Consider the following 21,504-nt stretch of genomic DNA (forward strand, 5'->3'; position numbering starts at 1 on the left):
TACATTTTCAGTTCAACACCGCAGTGTGAAGAAACTCATCCAGAAACACTGGCATCTGCTTACTAGTGATCAGATACTGAGTAAGGTGTTACCCACTAGACCTAGGGTGGTGTTTAAAGGGGCGTCTTCCCTAGCCAACAAAGTTGCTCTGAGTGTTCAGGATCCCCCAAAAAACACTAGATGTTTTTTTCAGAACCTCACAGGATACTACAGATGTAGGAACTGCCAGATATGCGCCTTGAATAAATGTAAGGATAAAAAAATCAGTACCTTCACATCAAATAGTACATCGAGGACCTTTGATGTGGAACCCTTTATTACTTGTTCCACTGAGGGGGTGGTCTACCTCATACAATGTCCATGTGGACTGCAGTATGTAGGGAGGACCAAAAGGGCTATGCGCGTACGACTAAATGAACACATTGGCAATATTAGAAGAGGATTTGAAAAACATCCAGTGTCTAGGCATTATGACTTAGTTCATGATAGAAATCCAGCAAATACTCTATTCATAGGAATAGATAAGTACAAGCCCCATTGGAGGGGGAGTTCATTGGTCCGGGAAATCTCTAAACAAGAGATGGCCTGGATCTATCGATTGAAGACTTATACCACTTTCGGCTTGAATGTCGACACGGATGTGAACGCCTTCATAACCAATGCGTGACGGCCTTCACATTATGTTGACAATTTACAAGATTGTAGGTAATCATACTCTCCTCAGACGTGTTACCATGCAAATAGGGGCCTGTGAAATTTGGCAATATGAGTGAGACTCTGGTGAGAATGTGTGTATGGAGCTTAAAGATATTCTTGTGTATTGACCAGATCTCTACCCTGAGTTTGGCTTATCCCAATGATATTAGATCCGTAGGGTGACCCTATAAACTTAACATTTGTGATTTGTCTTATTAAGTGGTTATGTTCATAAACTTGGTATTAATAGGACTCATGGCTGTGTTATGGGTCTGTCCCTATATTTGCCCCTGAGTTTGGTAAATTCTAATAGAATTTGATCTGTGGGTTGATCCTTTGAATCTGCAATTTGGGACCTGCTTTAATAAGCGGCATATTGCAGCCACGTCCATTAGTTGGGTATTAGTATGACTCATGGTCGAGTTGTGGGTTTATTCCCATCTTCGCCCCCCTATTTTGAAGACATTTTTAACAATTTGATTTGTTTATTTTTAATCTAATTCATTATTATTATATATGACTTTGAATTTAATTTTATGCATTGAGGAATTTTTTATAATTTAGTCCAAGAGAGTCCCTTCATAAGAGATTCTGTGGACCCTTGGCAAGTTTATTAAAATCTATTACAAAATTCATTATATGAACCTTTTTCTTAAACTTTTAAATTTATTCCATCAACCTCTAATGTGGCAGTACCAAACCTAACCACTTGGTGGTGTCCAATGTGGCGGTCATGGTGATTCCGTAGAGAACTTTTAGCTAACTTCCGGTTAGGTCTCTTATATATTGTCCTTTACTTAATGGGCTATATAGATTTTATTTATAAAGTTCACTTCCAGCCTCTTTTTGTTGTTAAAGAATGCTTTTTAGGTTAGATTTTTACGTCATGGCGAGCCACTAATGCTTTGTTTTTTAATTTGCTGCAAGGTATCTGCTGTCAGTATTAGCCAATGGCGCTGACGTTATACCTAGGGAGTGGCTAAGCTCAGAACGAGGTCTGGTTAGTGTATGGGTATTTAGGGAGGTGACTCAGCGTTCCGCCCGTGCCCCTGGACGACGTGACCTATCACGAAATGCCGCGTAGGGCGAGCGACGCGCTCACGTCACAACGTGCCTTCACTGATCGTTCAGTAGGACGGGTTGATCTGTGTGCGACGGCCGGCGCACCAGATATACAAGGCTTGTCAAACTTGAATTGATGTAAGTGTTCATCTATTTTCTTTTTAATACAACTCAAAGGATTTTACACTATGGGAGCGCCTATGTTCTCTTTCATTTTATACACCTGTGGTTGAGCTTATTCGTTCTGTGAGGAGGGCTGGGATTATCAAAATTTTTTCCAGAGGAGATCTAGAATCCATTGCCAATGTCCAAGTAGCCCAGCAGCTGTTCCTTTGGTTGATTCGGCAGGAGCAAGCATTTACCAGCCTTCCCTGATCCTCTGTAGCGGGGGATCATGGGGTTCCGGTAAGCAGACACCCCTTCTGTTTTGGTGGCGGATCTTTCCCTCTCAAGATTTATTTTGGCACAATCACTACATTTATGGAACTTTGGATTTGTGGACTATACTTTACATTTAATATTTATTTATCACTATCAATTTTTGGTTTATGTCACAATTTTGTGGTTTAGTACCTTTTTGCATGAGTGAAGTGAGTTGGGCAAGTTTATTACTGTATTTTGGTTGTGCTTGCTTTTTATGATCAATCTCACTATTTTTGATTCACTTCACATCCAATAAGCTAAATTAGCACGATTCTATTGTTTTCTTTTTTTCTGCACTGGACTTATGTTATTCAGGAGAATTGCTGCTGTCACTATTTTTGTTCACTCATTTATTTGTTTAATTGTGTGATTATTTAGCGCAGTTTGAACCCCCCTTTTTTCGTATTAGAAAAATGGCAGACAGGTTTTCACTCCTGGTTTGGGAGATGTAACCTCCTTAAAATGAGTATATTACCAAAATGTATCTATCTCATTCAAGCCCTACCTACCCATATCCCACCCGTTTTCTTTAAGCAGATCCACACACTATTCACCAGATTTGTATGGGCACATAAAAGGCCTCGTTTGCGTCTAATGCAGATGACTTTTCCCAAACAGCATAGGGGACTGGCACTACCTGACATACGTTTATATTATCTAGCTTCACATTTGGGACATATACTTGATTGGAGGAGAAATAAAGCATCCAAACTATGGGTACGGCTTGCGCAATCACAATCTAGTATACCACTGGGGGGAGCACTGTGGTGTTATAGTGACCTCCCACATGGCCTGAAATCCCACCCACTCATAGGTACCACCTTGAGGAATAGTCACCAAATCGCTCTCCACACGTCCCTTACGTCAAAAAAGTCTCCCCTCTTTCCCATACTGGGCAACCCAAAATTTGACCCGGGCTTACGCTCGGTGGAATTCACCTCCCTAAGAGACTCCGTTAGGGACCGGGCAGATAAGTTTGTTCTTGGAGGGGAATGGCCTTCCATCTCAGACTTATGTAACCCAGCAGGGGTCTATCACCTCCCCTTCTGGAAAGCTGTACAACTGCATCATTTCCTTCACTCCCTACCAGACCCGCAGGACTTCACTCGGGAACAAAGGCCGTTTGAGGCCCTTTGCTCAGAGGAGACCCCGTTGGCGCACATCCTGTCCCAAACATATATGTTGTTGATCTCACCTGCGGCACAACCACATCTATCCTGTCTGGCTAGTTGGGAGAGGGATCTACACTGCACGTTCTCACCCGCACAAAGACAACGAATCATCACCCTCTCCCTCAAATCCTCGCTTTGCACTAAAATACAAGAAACTAATTTTAAATTACTCACCCGCTGGTACTTGACTCCCTCCAGACTAAGGAAATGCTTTCCGGCTACCTCCGGACAGTGCTGGCGATGTGCGGAGGGAGAGGGAACCCTGATTCACATCTTTTGGTCCTGTCCTAAGATAAGGGGCTTCTGGGGGGAAGTTGGTCGCATCACCCAAAAGTTCACCGATTATGCTATCCCCGAGGATCCCGCTTTTTATCTTTTACACCTCTCCTCAATCCCTATCAAGATATACAAAAAGTCTCTGGTACGCCATCTACTCAATGCAGCAAAGGGATGCATTCCCATCCTGCGGAAACAAAGCCTTCCCCCGACCATAACATTATGGTTGCAGAGAGTAGAAGAAATTAGGAAAATGGAAGATTTGATCTACACTGCACAACATAAACAAGAGGTATATAAGCAGACTTGGGATATTTGGAATCTTTTCATTTATTCTGATGAGGGTCAGCATCTCTTGGGCTCCTAATTCCTCTCTTGATACCCGCTTGGGGGGCACCCCCCCTTCTCGTGGATAACTTACTGACTTAACTACCGCCATGTCTTCTTCCCCAATACTTGCCCCTTATCCTATCCCCCTTCCCATCCGCCCTCCCCCCCCCCCTTTTTTCTCCTTATTCCCAACCTTCTTTTCCTTCCTTCCTACTATCTCATCGTATTTCTTGGTTTTCCATTTATGAGAGAAGTCGAAAAAGTAGGTGAGGATCACCCCAGTAGTGTTTTACTGATAACAAACATTGACTGTCACAAAAGTGTATCTCATTGGAAACTCATACATGTTTTTTTTTTTTTATGGCTTCATGTTTACCTGTATAGAGGGTTTTGTAATGAGTACCTTTTCCCTCTGCGAATGTAATTGTGACTTGATTTGTATTTTTGCCTATGTTTGTACTGTGGGGCCCTCACCCCTGTTTGGAGTTGAATAAACTTTATATTTGAAAAAAAAAAGAGACTTATAAGAATAATTTTGATAAACTAAAAAAAATAATTATCATAAGAAAAGAACAAAAATGAAGGAACTCGACTACAGTTCTGCTTTGTGCCAAGGCTACGTGCAGCCCAGTAATGATATCATCACCAATTTACACGGTAATATCTGAGTTTGTACAAGCATTGCTGCATGCATGGTAGCTTTATAACCTTTGTGGCTACAGGGAAATACTGTATATTTGAATTAATTTTCTGTACTTTAAGTTTAGCTTTAAGGTTTAAGGTTCCCATATTCCCAGTATTCTTGAAGTACATGTTGTGCTCTTGTGCTTATTAGATTTTAGGTAAAATGTACACATTTATAACTAATTTGTTTTCTTTTTCTTTTAGAATGCAAATTTTTCCCATTACCTACAAATTTGAAAACACATTTATATCCAGGGATCATCAATGTGACATGGGACTGCAATATAACAAAATCTATGGAAGAACATACTTATCAAATTGAGTTTCAACGTAATACAGTAGAAAACATAAGTGTAAGCATAAACATTTTAAAAGTTTTTTTTTTTTTTTTAAGTAAATGCATATTTATTCCTACAAAAGAGTAAGAAATATATACTTCATTCTTTTTTTTTCCTTCATGTTCATTCTTACTCTTCTATTTTACAAAATAAAAAAAAAAAACAAGAGGGGTGGGGGTAAAATATGAAAGCATTATTTTAGGATGGGCACATACACACACACACATGTATGCGCTGACATATATGATCGTGTTTTCTGAACCTATTTTGAGGATTGTACACTGCTTTGTGCCTGTTCTGTGTATGAAAATTGTTATTTTGTTACTGTTATGCCTCCTGTTCCTATAAGTTGCACAACAGAGTGCACGTGTCAAAAATAACCATATATTAAAATATAAGAATAATGCAGGGGTCTCCAAACTGCGGCCCTTTGCTGGCCTTTATGCAGCCCTTGGGGCACTATTCCTCCCAATGATATGAGACACTATTCCTTGTACTAACAGCAACAATGGGGCACTATTTATTTAACTGATACCAAAAATGGGGTACTATTACACCCACTAATATCAAAGATGGAGCACTACTCTCCTCCCACCGACCACCAATTCTGAGACCATGATTATTCTCATTGATGCTGGACATTGTCTACCCCCCCCCCCCCCCCCCCACACACACACTGACCACAATCCAGCCTCTCTAAATTCTGAAGGACAGTAAACTGGGCCTTTGAAAAGTTTGGAGACCCCGGGATTATGGCTCCTTAGGCAATGAAACATGCATGCACTAAATTAAAATGCATATGAAATAGTTATCGATTGTTGTAATTATATCACTGGTATTTGTATGCAAAGCACCAGTATATGACATTTCATACACAAAGCAGTTCTTGAACTATTGGGCATATGTCAAAGATCTGTGTATGCACAGTATAACACCTCCGCACACATACAACTCTCTGATGCTATTAAAAATTGTAAAGGTGTTTTACACATGTTAGCTGCCATTGAAACAACAACAATGGAAACATATATTCTATAGTAAGGCATCCTTGTTAATATATTCCATGTTCATACAGTATGCTAGAGTCTGTGTCATTTGTTTGATCAATAAATTCTGTAAGTGTAGGTTCTTCTTATTCTTGCAGAATTGGTGCATGGTCAACATGCATATCCATGTATTCATTAGTAAATCAGACCCTTTGCCATAAATGTAATAAAAGGAATAAAACAGCTTCCATACGTTGGTGCTTAGAGTGAAGATTACAAGGATGAAATCCCATGCATATGGTTTTTGCAATGTACCATGTAGAAAAAGAAGGCACAAAATTAGGGTTAAAGCCTAAGTGCTGCCCAAATAAAAAACACAAAAACCAGCACAATAAGCATAACTTACAGTAAGTAGGATGTGTCCTTTGTACTGATGCCTTTGCTTTTAAGTGAAATCCTCCTCCGTTTATGATACCCCCCCCCCCCCCCGCCCCCCACACTGCCAAACCCTTCCAGTTCCTGACTATAAATGGGGGGGACTTTTCAATCACATTCTCATCTTCCAGTCATGAATTGTGTTTCATTCATAGAAGCTGTAGTACAGCAGCTGAGCAGAAAGGACGGGAATAGTCAGGCTCTTTTGATGAGAGCCTGTGACAGCCTCTTAAAATTAATCCTTGCCACACTGGAAGGTTACGGCGGTGGAGCTGGGGGGTACATGGATGGAAGAGGATATCTAACTGTAGCTAATCTCCCTTGTGCTGATTTTTCTGTGTTTTGTTTAGGCTTTGATTGAATGTTTAATGCAAAAAGCACAGAATTGTACTGCACACATTGAACATCAGTGTACAATCTTCTCAATAGACGTGGGGTGCTGCAATAGCTATGGATATGCACAGTGCAATGTTCATAGCAATGCAAGTATACCTTAAAAAAGCTAAACCTTCTTTTTTGTTACTTTAGTTAATCACACCCTTCTTTTAGACATTTTTATCTATCTATCTATCTATCTATCTATCTATCTATCTATCTATCTATCTATCTATCTATCTATCTTATGGGTGAGTAATTTTTTGACAATTTCTTTATTGCTACTGAACTTTATTGTATGGGTTTTGCAACTGTTAACCACTGCCAGATTTTTTTTCTCCCCTAGGCCAGCTACCTTGTGCTGCCCTGTTCCCCAACACACAGAGCATACAGAACCATATCATTTTGCCTCTGTACAAAACATTATATTGTGAGTGTGGTATGGAATCTTAATAATGTTCAGATAATCAATAACGTACCACAATAATTTCCTGAGTTCGTTAATCTATGGGGAATTCTTACCAATGTATAAATATCTCCCAATAAATTTAATAAGTAAATAATTAGACTTTATTAAATTTACAAGTATAGTTACACAATTTCATTCAGAACCGGGATTTCTGGTTATTAATATTTCATACACTTTATCAAAAACATCAACACGGCAGTAAAACAATTTTTCTTAATATTTTACAAATAACTCAGGGGCGCCCAAATGGCTATGTTAAAAAAATATTTGCGGTAATCTCGCCTTACCTTCAAAGACACAATATCCCGTTGCTCGGGGAAACAGTCCTCTAATTTCTCCGGCTGGAAGGAATACAAAGTATGTCTCGCGGAGTGAACAGATAGATATTGTCAATTTGAAGGAAATATTAATTTAGGTGGAGCTACTAGATTGGATGGGGTGATAAATTCTTTTCCTGGGACCCAGTAGCCTAAATTGTTGCAATACAGGTCTAAACCTAAATTCACCCAGACACAGCTTCAACACACACAGCCTAGACAATTAATGTGGGCAAATTATTAATTATAAGACTACCCTACACCCTGTACAAGGCAAGGTTAAAATGTAAACTGTAAAATACAGTCCCTACAATATTGAAAAAAGGGTTAAATAAAATCTGTATGGTCTGTATCTTACCACAGTTTAAAAAGGGAAGATATACGACAAATTCTAAGTACATTCGATTAATTCCAGTAGCAAAGTCCAGCAAGATGGGGAGTGGTCAATTATCAGCAGGCTTCTTGTTCGTCTAGGAAGTGTATCTGGCATGTGGGTCTGCGGTCCTCTCCCCTGTGGCCCTCACATACTTTATACCATCTGGGACAATAAGCTCATAAAATTATAATAAGCTCAGCCCGGAAGGTTTGGCTTATTCTTCATTGGTTGGAAAACTAATGATTCACCTGGTGAGCTCAGGTAATATCACTTTCAACCAGTAGGCCTATCAGAGGGCAGAAAATAACCTGTTACACTTACCGGTAAAAGTATTTCTGGGTAGTCTTCCAGGACGGCACCCTGAGAGATGACTGGTCCCACCTGACAGGAAACACAATCAGCAAAGAGGTTAAAACCCCCACCTCTCCCTGTGCTCCTCAGTTGTGAAAAAGTTTTGACCCACAGCAGTGCACGAGAGTGAAGAAAACACCTGAATTCATATAATAGATCAACCACACCAATAGAACGGGTGGGAAGTAGGCCTGCTGTCCTGGAAGACTTTCCAGAAATACTGTTACCGGTAAGTGTAACAGGTTTTTTTCTCAAGTCGTCTTCCAGGATGGCACCCTGAGAGAAGAGCGAGTAGCTCAGGCTTACCTTAGGGCGGGACAACAGCCTGCAGAACTTTTCTACCAAAGGTCAGATCCTGAGGCGACAACAACTCCACCCTGTAGTGGCTCAGGAAGGTGCTCTGGCTTGAACACGTGGCTGCTCTGCATATTTTTTCTATCGATGCTCTGGCTCTTTCTGCCCAAGAGGTCGCCAGAGACTGAGTAGAATGTGCCTTGATGTTGAGGGGAGCCGTTCTACCTGATTTCTTATAGGCTATAGTAATGGTCCGCCTGATCCATCTCGCTATAACTGCCTTGGAAGCTTGCTGACCCTTTTTCTGTCCAAAAAAACTCACCAAAAAGGTGACTGGATTTCCTGAACTCCTTCACCCTATCCAAATAAATCAACATACAACATCTGACGTCTAAACAGTGAAAATAACTTTCTCATTCTGAGGATAAGAACAAAAAGACGGGAGGACAATTTCTTGCGTCCTTTGAAATTTAGAGGCTACTTTCAGAAGATACAAGGGTACCACCCTGTCCTCAAATAATAGAAAAAAGGGCTCTTTAATTGACAGAGCCTGGATGTCACTTATCCTTCTGGCCGATATGACGGCCAGTAAGAAAGCTGTCTTGAGGGTGAGAAACTTAAGAGTGGACTGAATCAATGGCTCAAAAGGTGCCCTAGTTAGGGCATCTAAAACTAAAGTTAGGTCCCAAGGCGGAAATTTACTCATTAACACCAGGGATGTTTTTTCGCTTGCCGTCAAAACCCTTTTAATCAGGGGATCAAAAGAAAGTCTTTTGTCCAAAAAACTGGACAGGGCTGCCACTTGAACCCTGACTGTCTTGGCTGCTAACCCCTGATCCATGCCATCCTGGAGGAAATCCAGGATCGTGGGGATCTCTTGCTGGGAAGAGCCTTTCTCCCTACACTAGCAGGAGAAGACTCCCCAGACTTTAGCATAAATACGCCTGGTAACAGGCTTTCTACTTGCAAGGAGTGTGTCAATTACCTTCTCAGAACACCTCCTCCTGCGCAGGCTCTCCATCTCAAAAGCAAAGCCATCAATTTGAAGAAACCAGGGCTCGGGTGACCGTCCGGGCCCTGAGAGAGAAGATCCCGCCTCTCCGGGAGGCGCTCAGGAGGAGACACTGACCAGTTTCCTAGTGTCGGAAACCGGGTCCTCTTGGGCCACCAAGGAGCGATCAAAATCAGCTTCCCCGCTGAAAGGCTCAATTTTTGTAGAAATAAAAGAAAAGAAGTTTTGCGCTAGGTGCTAAGTTAAAATTAACAATACAAATGAGTGAAAAAAACCCCTGAGGGAGATCCTGCAGCTAAACACTGTAACCCCAATATGAGGGCACATACAGAAATATATCAAAAAGAATAGTGCAGCGCTGGATTATTACCAAAGTGAATAAATGTGAGATTATGCACATATAAATTGATTAAACCAAAAATTATTGTTTAAACCCTTACATTAACCTATAACAATGAAGGAACCAACAAGTGATATTAACTAGTGAAGGTTACACCATAGAATGCTCTCGGGAGCCATTACAGCAACCTGCAACAAATCCTCAAACATCAACACAGCCACCAGATCAAAGAGGAAAACGAGGACGAGGCGGGGGTCATCATACAAACAACACAGGCTACAGAAGATATCCAAGGAAAGCCAAGAAGACACAGAACTAGGATTAGAAGCGTCCCTGTATTGGTGCCTTGGCTACTGCTAACTAGCTGCCTGAGAAGGAAACCGGCCAAGTGGTTCATGGAATCCACTGTGGGACACCCCCAGGAGTCTCTCCTCTACTACTAAGCCTGTTTTGACCCCCCTGAATAAGGGCGGTCGCAGGCTTTCTGGTAAGCCTTCAATTTGTATCATCTGGTGACGGGCTATATAAGCGGTGGATTATACAACTTCAAAACTCTGCATGACTTATCTGTGGATTTGCTCCTTCAAATTCATCCTATTTATGAACTTTAATTTTATTTGAATTTGTGTTTTTTATTACTTACACGTTTTGTATGGTGTAACCTTCACTAGTTAATATCACTTGTTGGTTCCTTCATTATTATAGGTTAATGTAAGGGTTTAAACAATAATTTTTGGTTTAATCAATTTATATGTGCATAATCTCACATTTATTCACTTTGGTAATAATCCAGCGCTGCACTATTCAATATTTGTAGAAACCTGGGAATGAAGACCAAGGGGGGGAAAGGCGTATGCCAGCTGAAAATCCCAAACTTGGGCCAACGCATCCACCCCCTCCGACCCGAGCTCCCTTGAAAGTGAGAAGAACCTCCTCACCTTCCTGTTCCCTCTGCGGGTGAAGAGATCTATCTCTGGTCTGCCAAAAAGGTGACACACCAGGGAGAATACGTCAGGGTTCAATGCCCACTCCCCCTGGAGAATGGTCTGTCGGCTGAGATAGTCTGCTTCAATATTGTAAGCCCCCTTTATGTGCACCGCCGAGATAGAAGGGACTATCCGTTCTGCCCACTCCAGAAGTTGCTGGGACAAGGATAGAAGGGAGCGCGACCTGGTGTCTCACTGATTATTCAGGAAGGCTACCACGGTCACGTTGTCGGAAAGAACCTGGATCTCCCTGCCACAGATTCTTTCCTCGAAGGACCTTAGGGCCTCTCTGACCGCCAAAAGCTCCTGAATGTTGGAGGAGGCCTCTCTTTGAGACCGATCCCAGACACCCTGGGCTCGAAGCTCTTGCAAGTGGGCCCCCAACCCCAGGCGTAGTAAGCCTGAGTGGTTGAAGCTGGGCCCAAAGAAGGCCCATCTGCAACCTCTGAGGACAGAGCTACCATTGTAAGGACTCTCTCACCTCCACTGGAACAGAGACCCTGTCATCCAGTGACCCTCTCTATCCATCCCAGGAGGACAGAAGGAATTGCTGATGAGTCCTGGAGTGGAGCTGGACCCACGGGACTGCAGGCATACAAGATGTCATCAGTCCGAGGACTCTCATTATCTTCCTGTAGGACATCAGCTCTGTTCCCAGAAGAGATACGACTGCTGATGTGAGGCCTTCTGTTTTTCCCTGAGGTAAGATCAGCTTTTGTGCTGTTGAATCTATCAGGAAACCCAAATAGACCTTGGTCTGAGCAGGAGTCAAGAATGACTTCTCTTGACTGACCAACCAGCCCAGGGACTCCAGGGTACAAAGTACCTTCTCTAGGTCAGCCAGGAGGAGATCTTGACTTTGATTGTAAACCAAGATGTCGTTGAGATAGGGAATTAAAGTTACCCCCCTGGAGATGGAGGTATGCTACTACCTCTGCAAGGATTTTTGTGAACACCCTTGGGCTGGAGGTCAGACCGAAGGGAAGGGCACAAAACTGCCAATGCTGAATTTCCTAAATGGAGGGGATCACAAATCTCAGAAGGGCCTGATGTTCTGAACAAATGGGGACGTGGAGGTAGGCGTCCTTCAGGTCTATAGGGACCATAAACACGTCCTTCAGGAGGTGTCTCCTGAGGGTATAAACACTTTCCACACGAAATTTCTTGTACCGTAGAAAACTGTTTAGCCTTCTCGAGTTTATGAGGTGGTACTTCCTTTCCTTTGGAACTACAAAAACGTGGGAATAAAATCCCTGTCCCTGTTGCTGCATTGGAACTGGCACAAAAACCCTCTGATCCGCCAGCTGCCTGATGCTTTCTAAGAGAGCCACTGCCTTTTGTCCCTCTTTGGGAAGGTGGGTTAAAAGGAAGCTCGGGGGAGGAGGGGAAAGGAGCCCTGTAACCCTCTTATTATTTGTAGGATGTGGGGGCTCTGCGTTACACCCTCCCACTGGGGAAGAGAGTGGGAAAGCCTTCCCCCACCCCTGATGTCACTTGGCGTCTTTATCCGTGGATTTCTGGCTGGGGAAGAGGAGACCCCCTTTTTGTTTGCCCTTACCAGCGCCCCAACGCCTGGTAGACCCACCTTCCTTTTTCTGCCGAAAATGGTCTTTAGCCTGGGGGCCTCAAAAAAACCTTCCCTTACACTTCCTGATTTCTATTGGAAACTTTTTGCCCTTTTCTGTGGACCCAGAGAGAGGGCCTGCTCTAAACCTGCACTAAAAAGTAGGGAACCTTCAAAGGGGAGTCCACACAACTGTGTCTTTGATGTGTTATCTCCCTCCCAAGTTTTCACCCACAAGGCTCTCCTTGCAGAATTCAGCAGAGCCCCTGACTTTGCAGTAGTTCAAACTGTTTCGACAGCTGCATCTGCCAGATAATGACTTCCTTAGATTTAGAGGTTCTGGCAACATGGTCCCTTAATTTAGAGACCCACACATCTGCATTTCTAGCCACACAGGCTGAAGCCAGGGCAGGACTCATAGCCGCTGCATTGGCTTCCCAGGTCCTGCGCAGGAGGGTTTCAGCCCCACGGTCCATTTGGTCCCTGATGTTACCTGCATCCTCAAAGGATAGGTCTGAGTGTTTAGAGACCTGGGCCAGGGAAGCATCTAATTTAGGAGTTTTAAAGAATTTTTCCACTTCCTCATCTTTAAAGGGGCATCTTCGCTTCCAAGTCTTAAACTCCTATGCCCCGTACACACGGTCGGACTTTGTTCGGACATTCTGACAACAAAATCCTAGGATTTTTTCCGACGGATGTTGGCTCAAACTTGTCTTGCATACACATGGTCACACAAAGTTGTCGGAAAATCCGATTGTTCTAAACGTGGTGACGTAAAACACGTACGTCGGGACTATAAACGGGGCAGTGGCCAATAGCTTTCATCTCTTTATTTATTCTGAGCATGCGTGGCACTTTGTCCGTCGGATTTGTGTACACACGATCGTAATTTCCGACAACGGATTTTGTTGTCGGAAAATTTTATATCCTGCTCTCAAACTTTGTGAGTCGGAAAATCCGATGGAAAATGTGTGATGGAGCCTACACACGGTCGGAATTTCCGACAACAAGGTCCTATCACACATTTTCCGTCGGAAAATCCGACCGTGTGTACGGGGCATAACAGTTTCCTCTCTGGATCCTTCCATTCCCTTAAGATAATATCCTTAAGGGCTTAGTGAATTGGCAAGACCTTGGACTGGGGTTTAACTAAGCCCCTGTACATTCTCTCCTGGACAGATACTTGTGCAGAAGGCTCCTGAATGTCCTTAGATGCATAAACTGCCCTAAGACCCTCCATGACGTCGGCGGAAAAAAAAAAAAAAATCTGCCGGATCTGTAATCCTCATCTTCCTCCCCCTGACTGTCCTCTAAGCCCTCATCGGAGGAACTATGGTCAGGGGCATCAGCCTCCTCTTCCTCCTCTGAGTCCTGAGAGGGAAGGGACCTTAGGGACTCAGGGCGCTTAAGGCTACCCCCTGCCCTGAAAATGGAAGGACCCTCCTGGGAGGAAGAACCCTCTCTACCTGTGTGAGGCTCTGGCTCCCAGGGTTTGAGGGATGTTTGGAAGGCTTTCAAGTTCGACAACATCTCTGTCTGAACAGAGAGAAAGTCCTTCATGATCTGGGACGTTTCTTTCCCTGCAATCTTGTGAATACATTTGTAGCAGAAGGGCTTAGAATGGTCCTGAGGCAATTTATCGTTACAATACCGCATCTCCTAGAGCGGTAAGGAGTTTTAGCGGGACGGCTGGCGACCACTTGGGCAGTGACATTCCCACCTAAAAGAAATACATAACTAGTCATACCAACAAACACAATTTGTTGTGACCTGCAGAGGTAAGAGTTGGGGTCCCATCCCCCCATCATTACCCCTGCCAGCCAGACCGACTCACCCCCTGTGGCCTCCTCTATGGCTGCAGCCGCTGCGGGCCTTTCCTCTCTGTCCATCGCTCTTTCCCACTGCCAGGTGCTTCTGCCAGAAGGGGGGCAAATGTTGAGAGCAGGGTGTGGGCGCTTGCTCTCCTGCAGTCCAAATGCTTCCTCTCAGCAGTGCTGTATGAGACTCCGGCCGCCATTTTAATGGAGAACAGAGCCAGAAGTGATGTGGGAGCCGGGGCAGGCCCTGTGTAAAAGGGGCCTTAAGGTCATCACAGAAGACAAGGGGGCACACGTTACGTCTAGAGGAAAAAATATTTCTTCTCCAAATACGGAAAGGTTTCTTCACAGTAAGAGCTGTGAAAATGTGGAATAGACTCCCTCCAGAGGTGGTTCTGACCAGCACAGTAGATTGCTTAAAAAAAAAGGCCTGGATTCTTTCCTAAATGTACATAATATAACTGGGTACTGACATTTATAGCTAAAGTTGATCCAGGGAAAATCCGATTGCCTCTCGGGGGATCAGAAAGGAACTTTTTTCCCTGCTGTAGCAAATTGGATCATGCTTTGCTGGGGTTTTTCACCTTCTTCTGGATCAACTGTGGGATGGGATTTTTATTTTTATTGGTTGTACTAGATGAACTTGTGTCTTTTTTCAGCCTGACAAACTATGTAACTATGTAGCCAAACCAATTGAAACTAAATTACTGCAATCACAACCAATAACATGTTCAGTGAGGCCCAATCAGTACTGCATACCTCCCAACTTTTTGAGATGGGAACAAGGGACAAATATCAGTAAAAGTATACAAAAGATACGCTGCGCTAAGGTGAAAATGTCAATCTGGAGATCATTAATGCATATGAGGTATACTGAAAATACAGCATAAGCGGCTTATCCAGCCACAGCAAGGCACAAAGGCTATATGTAGAAAAAAAAAAAACATTTTAAGTGATTATGAGGTGTAATGTGTAAATAATATACTAGATGTATACCATTAGAATAAGAGTAGTGATGTTTAAACTACTAACTGTATATATAATAAATGAAAAATTATTTATATAATCTGAATTTTACCGTGTAAAAAATATATATAAATAATATTACAGTGATAAGTGCAAAAAATACAACAAAGTGCCAAGTGCCACACAATGAGTGTGAATATCAAATCCAAGATGTGATACGTGGTTATTAAAGTCCAATTTATGAAAGAAATGCACATAAAGTCCATAAAAACAGTTCATAAAAAATCCAACGTGCGTGCATTAATCTTAGTGCTTAGTGCACAGAATTCCATGCTCAAGTGCCATCCAGTGACCCCCCGGGGACAGCCGCTTACCTCGGAGCGTGCGACTCAGCTGTGAGACTGAATCTAAACACGCTTATGAGCCATCCCACGGCTCAGTGATGGAATCCAGATACACAGTATTCAGCAGCAGCTCCACAGTTAGGAATAAAAGAAAAGAAAAAGAAAAACTGGATAGTGTGATATCGTTTATAAATGTTTATTGGAATAAACGCTCCCCACATTAGGGTACTCATATTTGCAAGGTGCGTGAGTGCACCAATCTGATAACAGTCTCCAAAGTTTGCCTCAAAGTTTGCCTGTCAGGAGGGAAAAGCTGTGCATCTCATCTCAGTGGAGTGAAAGGCTCCGTGCTCCGTCCTGGCCCCTCCCCTACGCGTGTTCGACACAGGGTCACGTCTCTTCATCAGGGGGACATTGTACCTCATAATCACTTAAAACATTTTTTTTTTCTACATATATACTTTGTGCCTTGCTGTGGCTGGATAAGCCGCTTATGCGGTATTTTCAGTATACCTCATATGCATTAATGATCTCCAGATTGACATTTTCACCTTAGCGCAGCGTATCTTTTGTATACATTGTATTGCACGGCATATGAAACGTGTTCTGCACGGGCAGCTAGGTGATTTCCACATTTGAGGCAATATACCATTGTGGCTCGCAATATCCCCTTTTATTTATCTATCAGTAAAAGTATGCAGGCATAGGACACACCCCTTGCCACGCCCCCTTAAAGGAGAATTGTACACAAAAACAAGAATGGTTAAATCCACAAGTGATTTTTACCACTACTATCCCTTTATATTGGCTTTTGGAATTTACAAATGCAGCAATTTAGAAATCAGATGAAAGGTTTAGCACTGGAAAACACTTTTATAGATAAAAAGTGCATTTTATATACATCTATATAGATCAGACCAAAATGAGGGACAAATGAGGAGGAATGAGGGACAGAGGGACATTGCCCCAAATCAGGGACAGTCCCTCGAAAACAGGGACAGTTGGGAGCTATGGTAATGTACTGACCCAACCGGAAACACATGCACAGTAACAATCAGCATGGTCCTGACACATTAAGAAATCTTTGCTGAGACACAATCAGTACCGTGTTTACACAACTTGAAACATGTCCACACAGGCACAAGGGTTGATCTACTAAAAGCAAATAAGTTTTTCACTTTGCAAGGGAAGTTGCATTTGCAAAGGATTTGGGCCCAGAGCTTAGTAAATGAAGCAAGGCTCTGATGACTTCCAACATCAAATCATGTGCAAGGAAAAAATGCTGTTTTTTATTTTCCAAGCACATGAATGGGTATTCTTTGCAAAGTGAAACGCCACATTCACTAAGCTCTGGGGCAAATTCTCTTGCAGAGTGCAACTTCCCTTGCAAAATGAAAGCCTATTTGCATTTAGTAAATCAGCCCTTCAGAACCTTACTGAGACAACCAGAAACATGTCCACTGACACAATTAAGGCCGTACTGACATAAATAGGATAATTTACATAGATACAATCTGTATTGTACTGAAACAATCAGAAACATGTCCTCAGACACAATCAGTACTATGCTGACACCACAAGAACATGTCAGCAGGCACAATCATCTGCCGACAGAGTCTGTACTGCGCTGATATCAACCATAAAGACGATCAGTTGAATCTGTCCATTAAATGCTCAGTGAAATTCAGCATTTCATGTGTCTTTGGTCAAAAACGTAGCATACGCATATGCATAAAACAGGGCTGTACAGTATTTCCCATAATGGAACTCATGGCTCAAAGCCTAGGATTGGCAGGATAAGTGGGGCCAATTCTGAAAAATGTTGTCATTTGAATGACCTCTTCTTGCCACAATTAACAAAATGTAACGATCATGGCATAAATGCCATGAGCATAAAACGTAACATCATAAAACGTAACCACCTTAGAAATATACCTTATGTGGCATATACTCAGCTAATTAACCACTTGCCCTCCGGAAGATTTACCCTCATTCATGACCATTTTTTGCCATACGGCACTGAGCTACTTTAACTGACAATTGCACGATCGTGCGACACTGTACTCAAATAAAATGTATGTCCTTTTTCCCCACAAATAGAGCTTTCTTTTGATGGTATTTGATCACCTCTGCAGTTTTTATTTTTGTGTGCTATAAATAAAAAATAAACCTGACAATTGTGAAAAAAAAACAATATGTTTTACTTTCTGCTATAAAACTTATCCAATAAAAAAAATCAAATGTCTTCATAAATTTAGGCCAATATGTATTCTGCTACATATTTTTGGTAAAAAAAAAAACTCAGTAAACACATATTGTTTGGTTTGCGCAAAAGTTATAGCGTCTACAAACTGTGGGATATATTTATACATTTTTTTTATTTATTTATTTTTTACTAGTAACAGCGGCGATTAGTGACTTATAATTTGGACACTAACTGACACTTTTGACATTTTTTGGGACCAGTGACATTAGTACAGTGATGAGTGATAAAAAATATGCACGGTCACTGTACCAATGACACTGGCTGAGAAGGGGTTAACATCAGGGGCAATCAAAAGGTTAAATGTGTGCCTAGCCTGTGTTTTTCTAAACTGTGGGAGGTGCTTTTACTAGGGGAAGGCATAGATCCATTTCCCTGCTTTGCAGGAACACAGAATCCATGCTTTCACTACTGACAGAAGGGCGATCTGCCTTGTTACATCGGGAGAGCGCCGTTCTGCCTCTGTGCTGAATAAGCCCCGGGTGCTGACGGACATCGAGCCCATGGTACCTGCCGCTGGGCTCCCGCTGTGTGTGATCACAGTGGGAGCGAGCTGCCAGCGGCACACAATGCACATGCCCTACCTGTAAGAGCCGGATCACGTATATATACGTGATCCGGCACACAGGTGCAGGGCCATTTTTAAGGCAGGGCAAAGGGGGCAGCTGCCCTGGGCCCCATCATTGTTGTGGGGCCCACAGCAGCTGCCTCATACTTGCAAACTATCCCAGTTTAAATTCCCATGTTTCTTGAAGTTTTAGTCCTGTGATGTGTCCCGATATCTCACTGTGAAGTTCTGTTACTAATGCTGCCCAGCTCTGCCCTATTGCTGTGTACAGATGACTCACCTGCAGACCTCGTGTTTACGTGTAAGTAACCTGCAATAATATGTAAATAGCGGTGACATTAATATGTAAATAACCGCGGACCAGCAGCATTGAAATGTGAATAGAGGCAATATTCACATGTATAGCATGCTCCCCTGAGGTCATATCCACCATCACGTTTGAACGCTGCCCGTTAGGGAGGTAAAAGAGCATGCTTGAAAGTCCTGCCTACAGCTGTGCTCATTAAACCTAACATCAGCCTGTTCTGCAAAGGTAAGCTAATTGGAGGTGGAAACCTTTTTCAAAATAACATGGTGCCACGGCACTCTGAATTCTGGTGCATGTAAATACGCACATCTCAGCAGATGTGTGAGGGTGTCAGTAACAGTTAACGGCACTGCAGTGTATCTGCTAAAGGGCAGCATTGCTTTGTGTCATGAAAGCAATTTTGCATGCATTCAGGACACCCACAAATGTGAATGCAGGCTAAATGTCTCAGTTACATTGGTGGTCAGTGTAAATCTCTCCTTACATTGGTGGTTACTGTGAATGCTCCTATTACATTGGTGGTCAGTGTAAATCCCCATGACATTTGTTGCCAGTGTAAATCCCCATTACATTGGTGGCAAGTGTGGAAATTCCTTTTTAAAAAAAGATTTATTCGAGAGGGTGTATTGGTCTCTCAGTTCCTGGAAAGATTTCAATGATCCATCTACGTATAGTTGAGAAATGGATTTTATTCCACACCTCTCCCATTCCCTTACTACCCCCATCTTCTGCAGTTCTCCCAGTTTGCTATTCTCCCACAGAGGTGTATACTCTGTAAGTCCACTATACTTCAGTATAAATTTCACTGTATCCCATACTCTCATCATAAGGTTCAGGGTAGGTAGTCCTGAGGGAAAGGATCCTGCCTCCAAGGCTTCAACTTTTGAGTCATGTGGGGTATTTTGTAGGAGCCTCTTTCTTCTTACTTCTCGGCCTACTAAATTACAACCCCCTATATGCTGGAGTTGTGAGGTCAAGAAATAACTAAATGGCTGTGGGAGGGCTACTCCTCCCTCCTGTTTCTGAAGCTGCAAAGTGCTTAACTGAATTCTTGCAGGGCCACCCTTCCAGATCATTTCCCTAAACAGCGTATCAATCCTTTGAAACCACTTTTTGTACAGCCATGTTGGAGAGTTATGTAATACATAGAGGAGTTGCGGCACCCAGATCATTTTAATTAAATTACAGTGACCAGCCACAGATATAGGCAAGCGTTTCCAGACTTTTATTTTATCCCTAAATTTGGCCAATAACGGGTCGATGTTGTCTGAGGTGTAACATTGAGGGTCTCTGGAGATATTTATGCCCAAGTATTTAAATTTGTTCACCACTGGAATCTGGGCCACCTCCTTGGGCAAAGGGTCGCCCAGGGGGTCTCCAGGTAACAAACAAGATTTTGCACAGTTTATCTTTAACCCAGAAATTTGACCGAAGCTATTAATAATATTCATAGCTTCCCGAGGTGACTCCTGCATGTCTCCCAGAAACAGCAATAAATCATCCGCATATATTGCGAGTTTTTTCTCGTGATCACCTCTTCTAAAGTCCCTCACCTGCTTGGAGGCTCTGAGAGCAATAGCCAGAGGCTCAATTGCAATGGCAAAGAGGAGGGGTGACAGGGGACAACCCTGTCTTGTCCCCCTCCCCAATCCAAATTTATCGGACTGTTCATTATTTACCTTTACTCTAGCCTCTGGGGCTCTATAAAGCATTTTAACCCAGTTAATAAATCCTGGTTCAAGCTGAACTGCTTCAATAGCCTTTCAAAGATACTGCCATTCTAAGCTAATTAAAGGCCTTGGCGGCATCCAATGAGAGAATGGCCCTCTCTCCACCCCGTCCATTGGAGCCTGTGAATTCAAATATAGCCACCTTATATTTATACTGTTTGTTCTTCCGGGTATAAAGCCCGTTTGGCCAGGGTGGATGAGTTTCGGTATAACTTTATTCAGCCTAGCCACCAAGGCCTTTGCAAAGATTTTCATATCTGTATTCAATAGAGCAATAGGCCTATATGAGGCAACATCAAGTGGATCTTTGCCCTCCTTATGTATGGTGATTGTAATGGAGTCCATCATTGATGAGGGAAGAGCACCCTTTGCCATCGAGCAGTTCAATACCCTCAACAGCTTGGGGAGCAGAACCTTCCCATAATGCCGATATATTTCGGCTGGGAGGCCATCTGAGGCCGGAGATTTCTGGTTCGCCATTTCATTAGTGATCTACTGCAGCTCCTCTAAAGTGATGGGGCAGTCTAGCTCAGCTCTGTCTGTCTCAGTGAGGGAGGGAAGATTCAAGTTCTTGAAGAAATTATCCATTCCATCCTTCGTCTCGTCCTGGCGAGATCTATACAGATCCTCACAATATTCTTTAAATTTGCCCACTATTTCTGGAGTATAGGAGGTCACTCTTCCATCCTCTGTAGTGATCGTAGGTAGGAGGTAGGAGAGTTTGCCCTGACCAGTTGCGCCAACATGCTTCCTACAGTTTACCCTTCTCCGAAAGCTGCTTGTCTCTGGAAGGCACGCTTTGAAGGAACAGTTTAGAGGAAGGACTTTAGAATGAAGTACAATTCCAGTACTTCAAAAATTAATCAATGCAGAGTCAGGGAAAGGTCTAATTTCAAAAATATATTCACATATTAATAAGGAGAGATTCGGAGAGATGGAACCCCTTCCGTATAGGAGAAAGTGGGAAAAAGAAGTGGGAGACATTACAGAAATGCAGTGGAATGGAATTTTGGAACTGGCCCC

At 42.8% G+C, this 21,504-nt stretch overlaps 1 protein-coding gene across 4 annotated transcripts in view; it reads left to right on the forward strand.

Annotated features, from left to right (window-relative positions):
- Positions 1-21,504, forward strand: part of LOC141128851 (interleukin-5 receptor subunit alpha-like) — a 205,732-nt gene that overhangs the window by 82,650 nt on the left and 101,578 nt on the right. For all 4 annotated transcript variants that reach the window (XM_073616423.1, XM_073616424.1, XM_073616422.1 and 1 more), the window contains one exon: positions 4,848-4,996. In XM_073616423.1, coding sequence (XP_073472524.1) covers positions 4,848-4,996 — 149 coding nt within the window. The remainder of the gene's footprint in view (positions 1-4,847; positions 4,997-21,504) is intronic.

This window comes from Aquarana catesbeiana, linkage group LG02 (assembly GCF_042186555.1).
Source record: "Aquarana catesbeiana isolate 2022-GZ linkage group LG02, ASM4218655v1, whole genome shotgun sequence".
In the NCBI taxonomy this organism is placed as follows: Eukaryota; Metazoa; Chordata; class Amphibia; order Anura; family Ranidae; genus Aquarana; species Aquarana catesbeiana.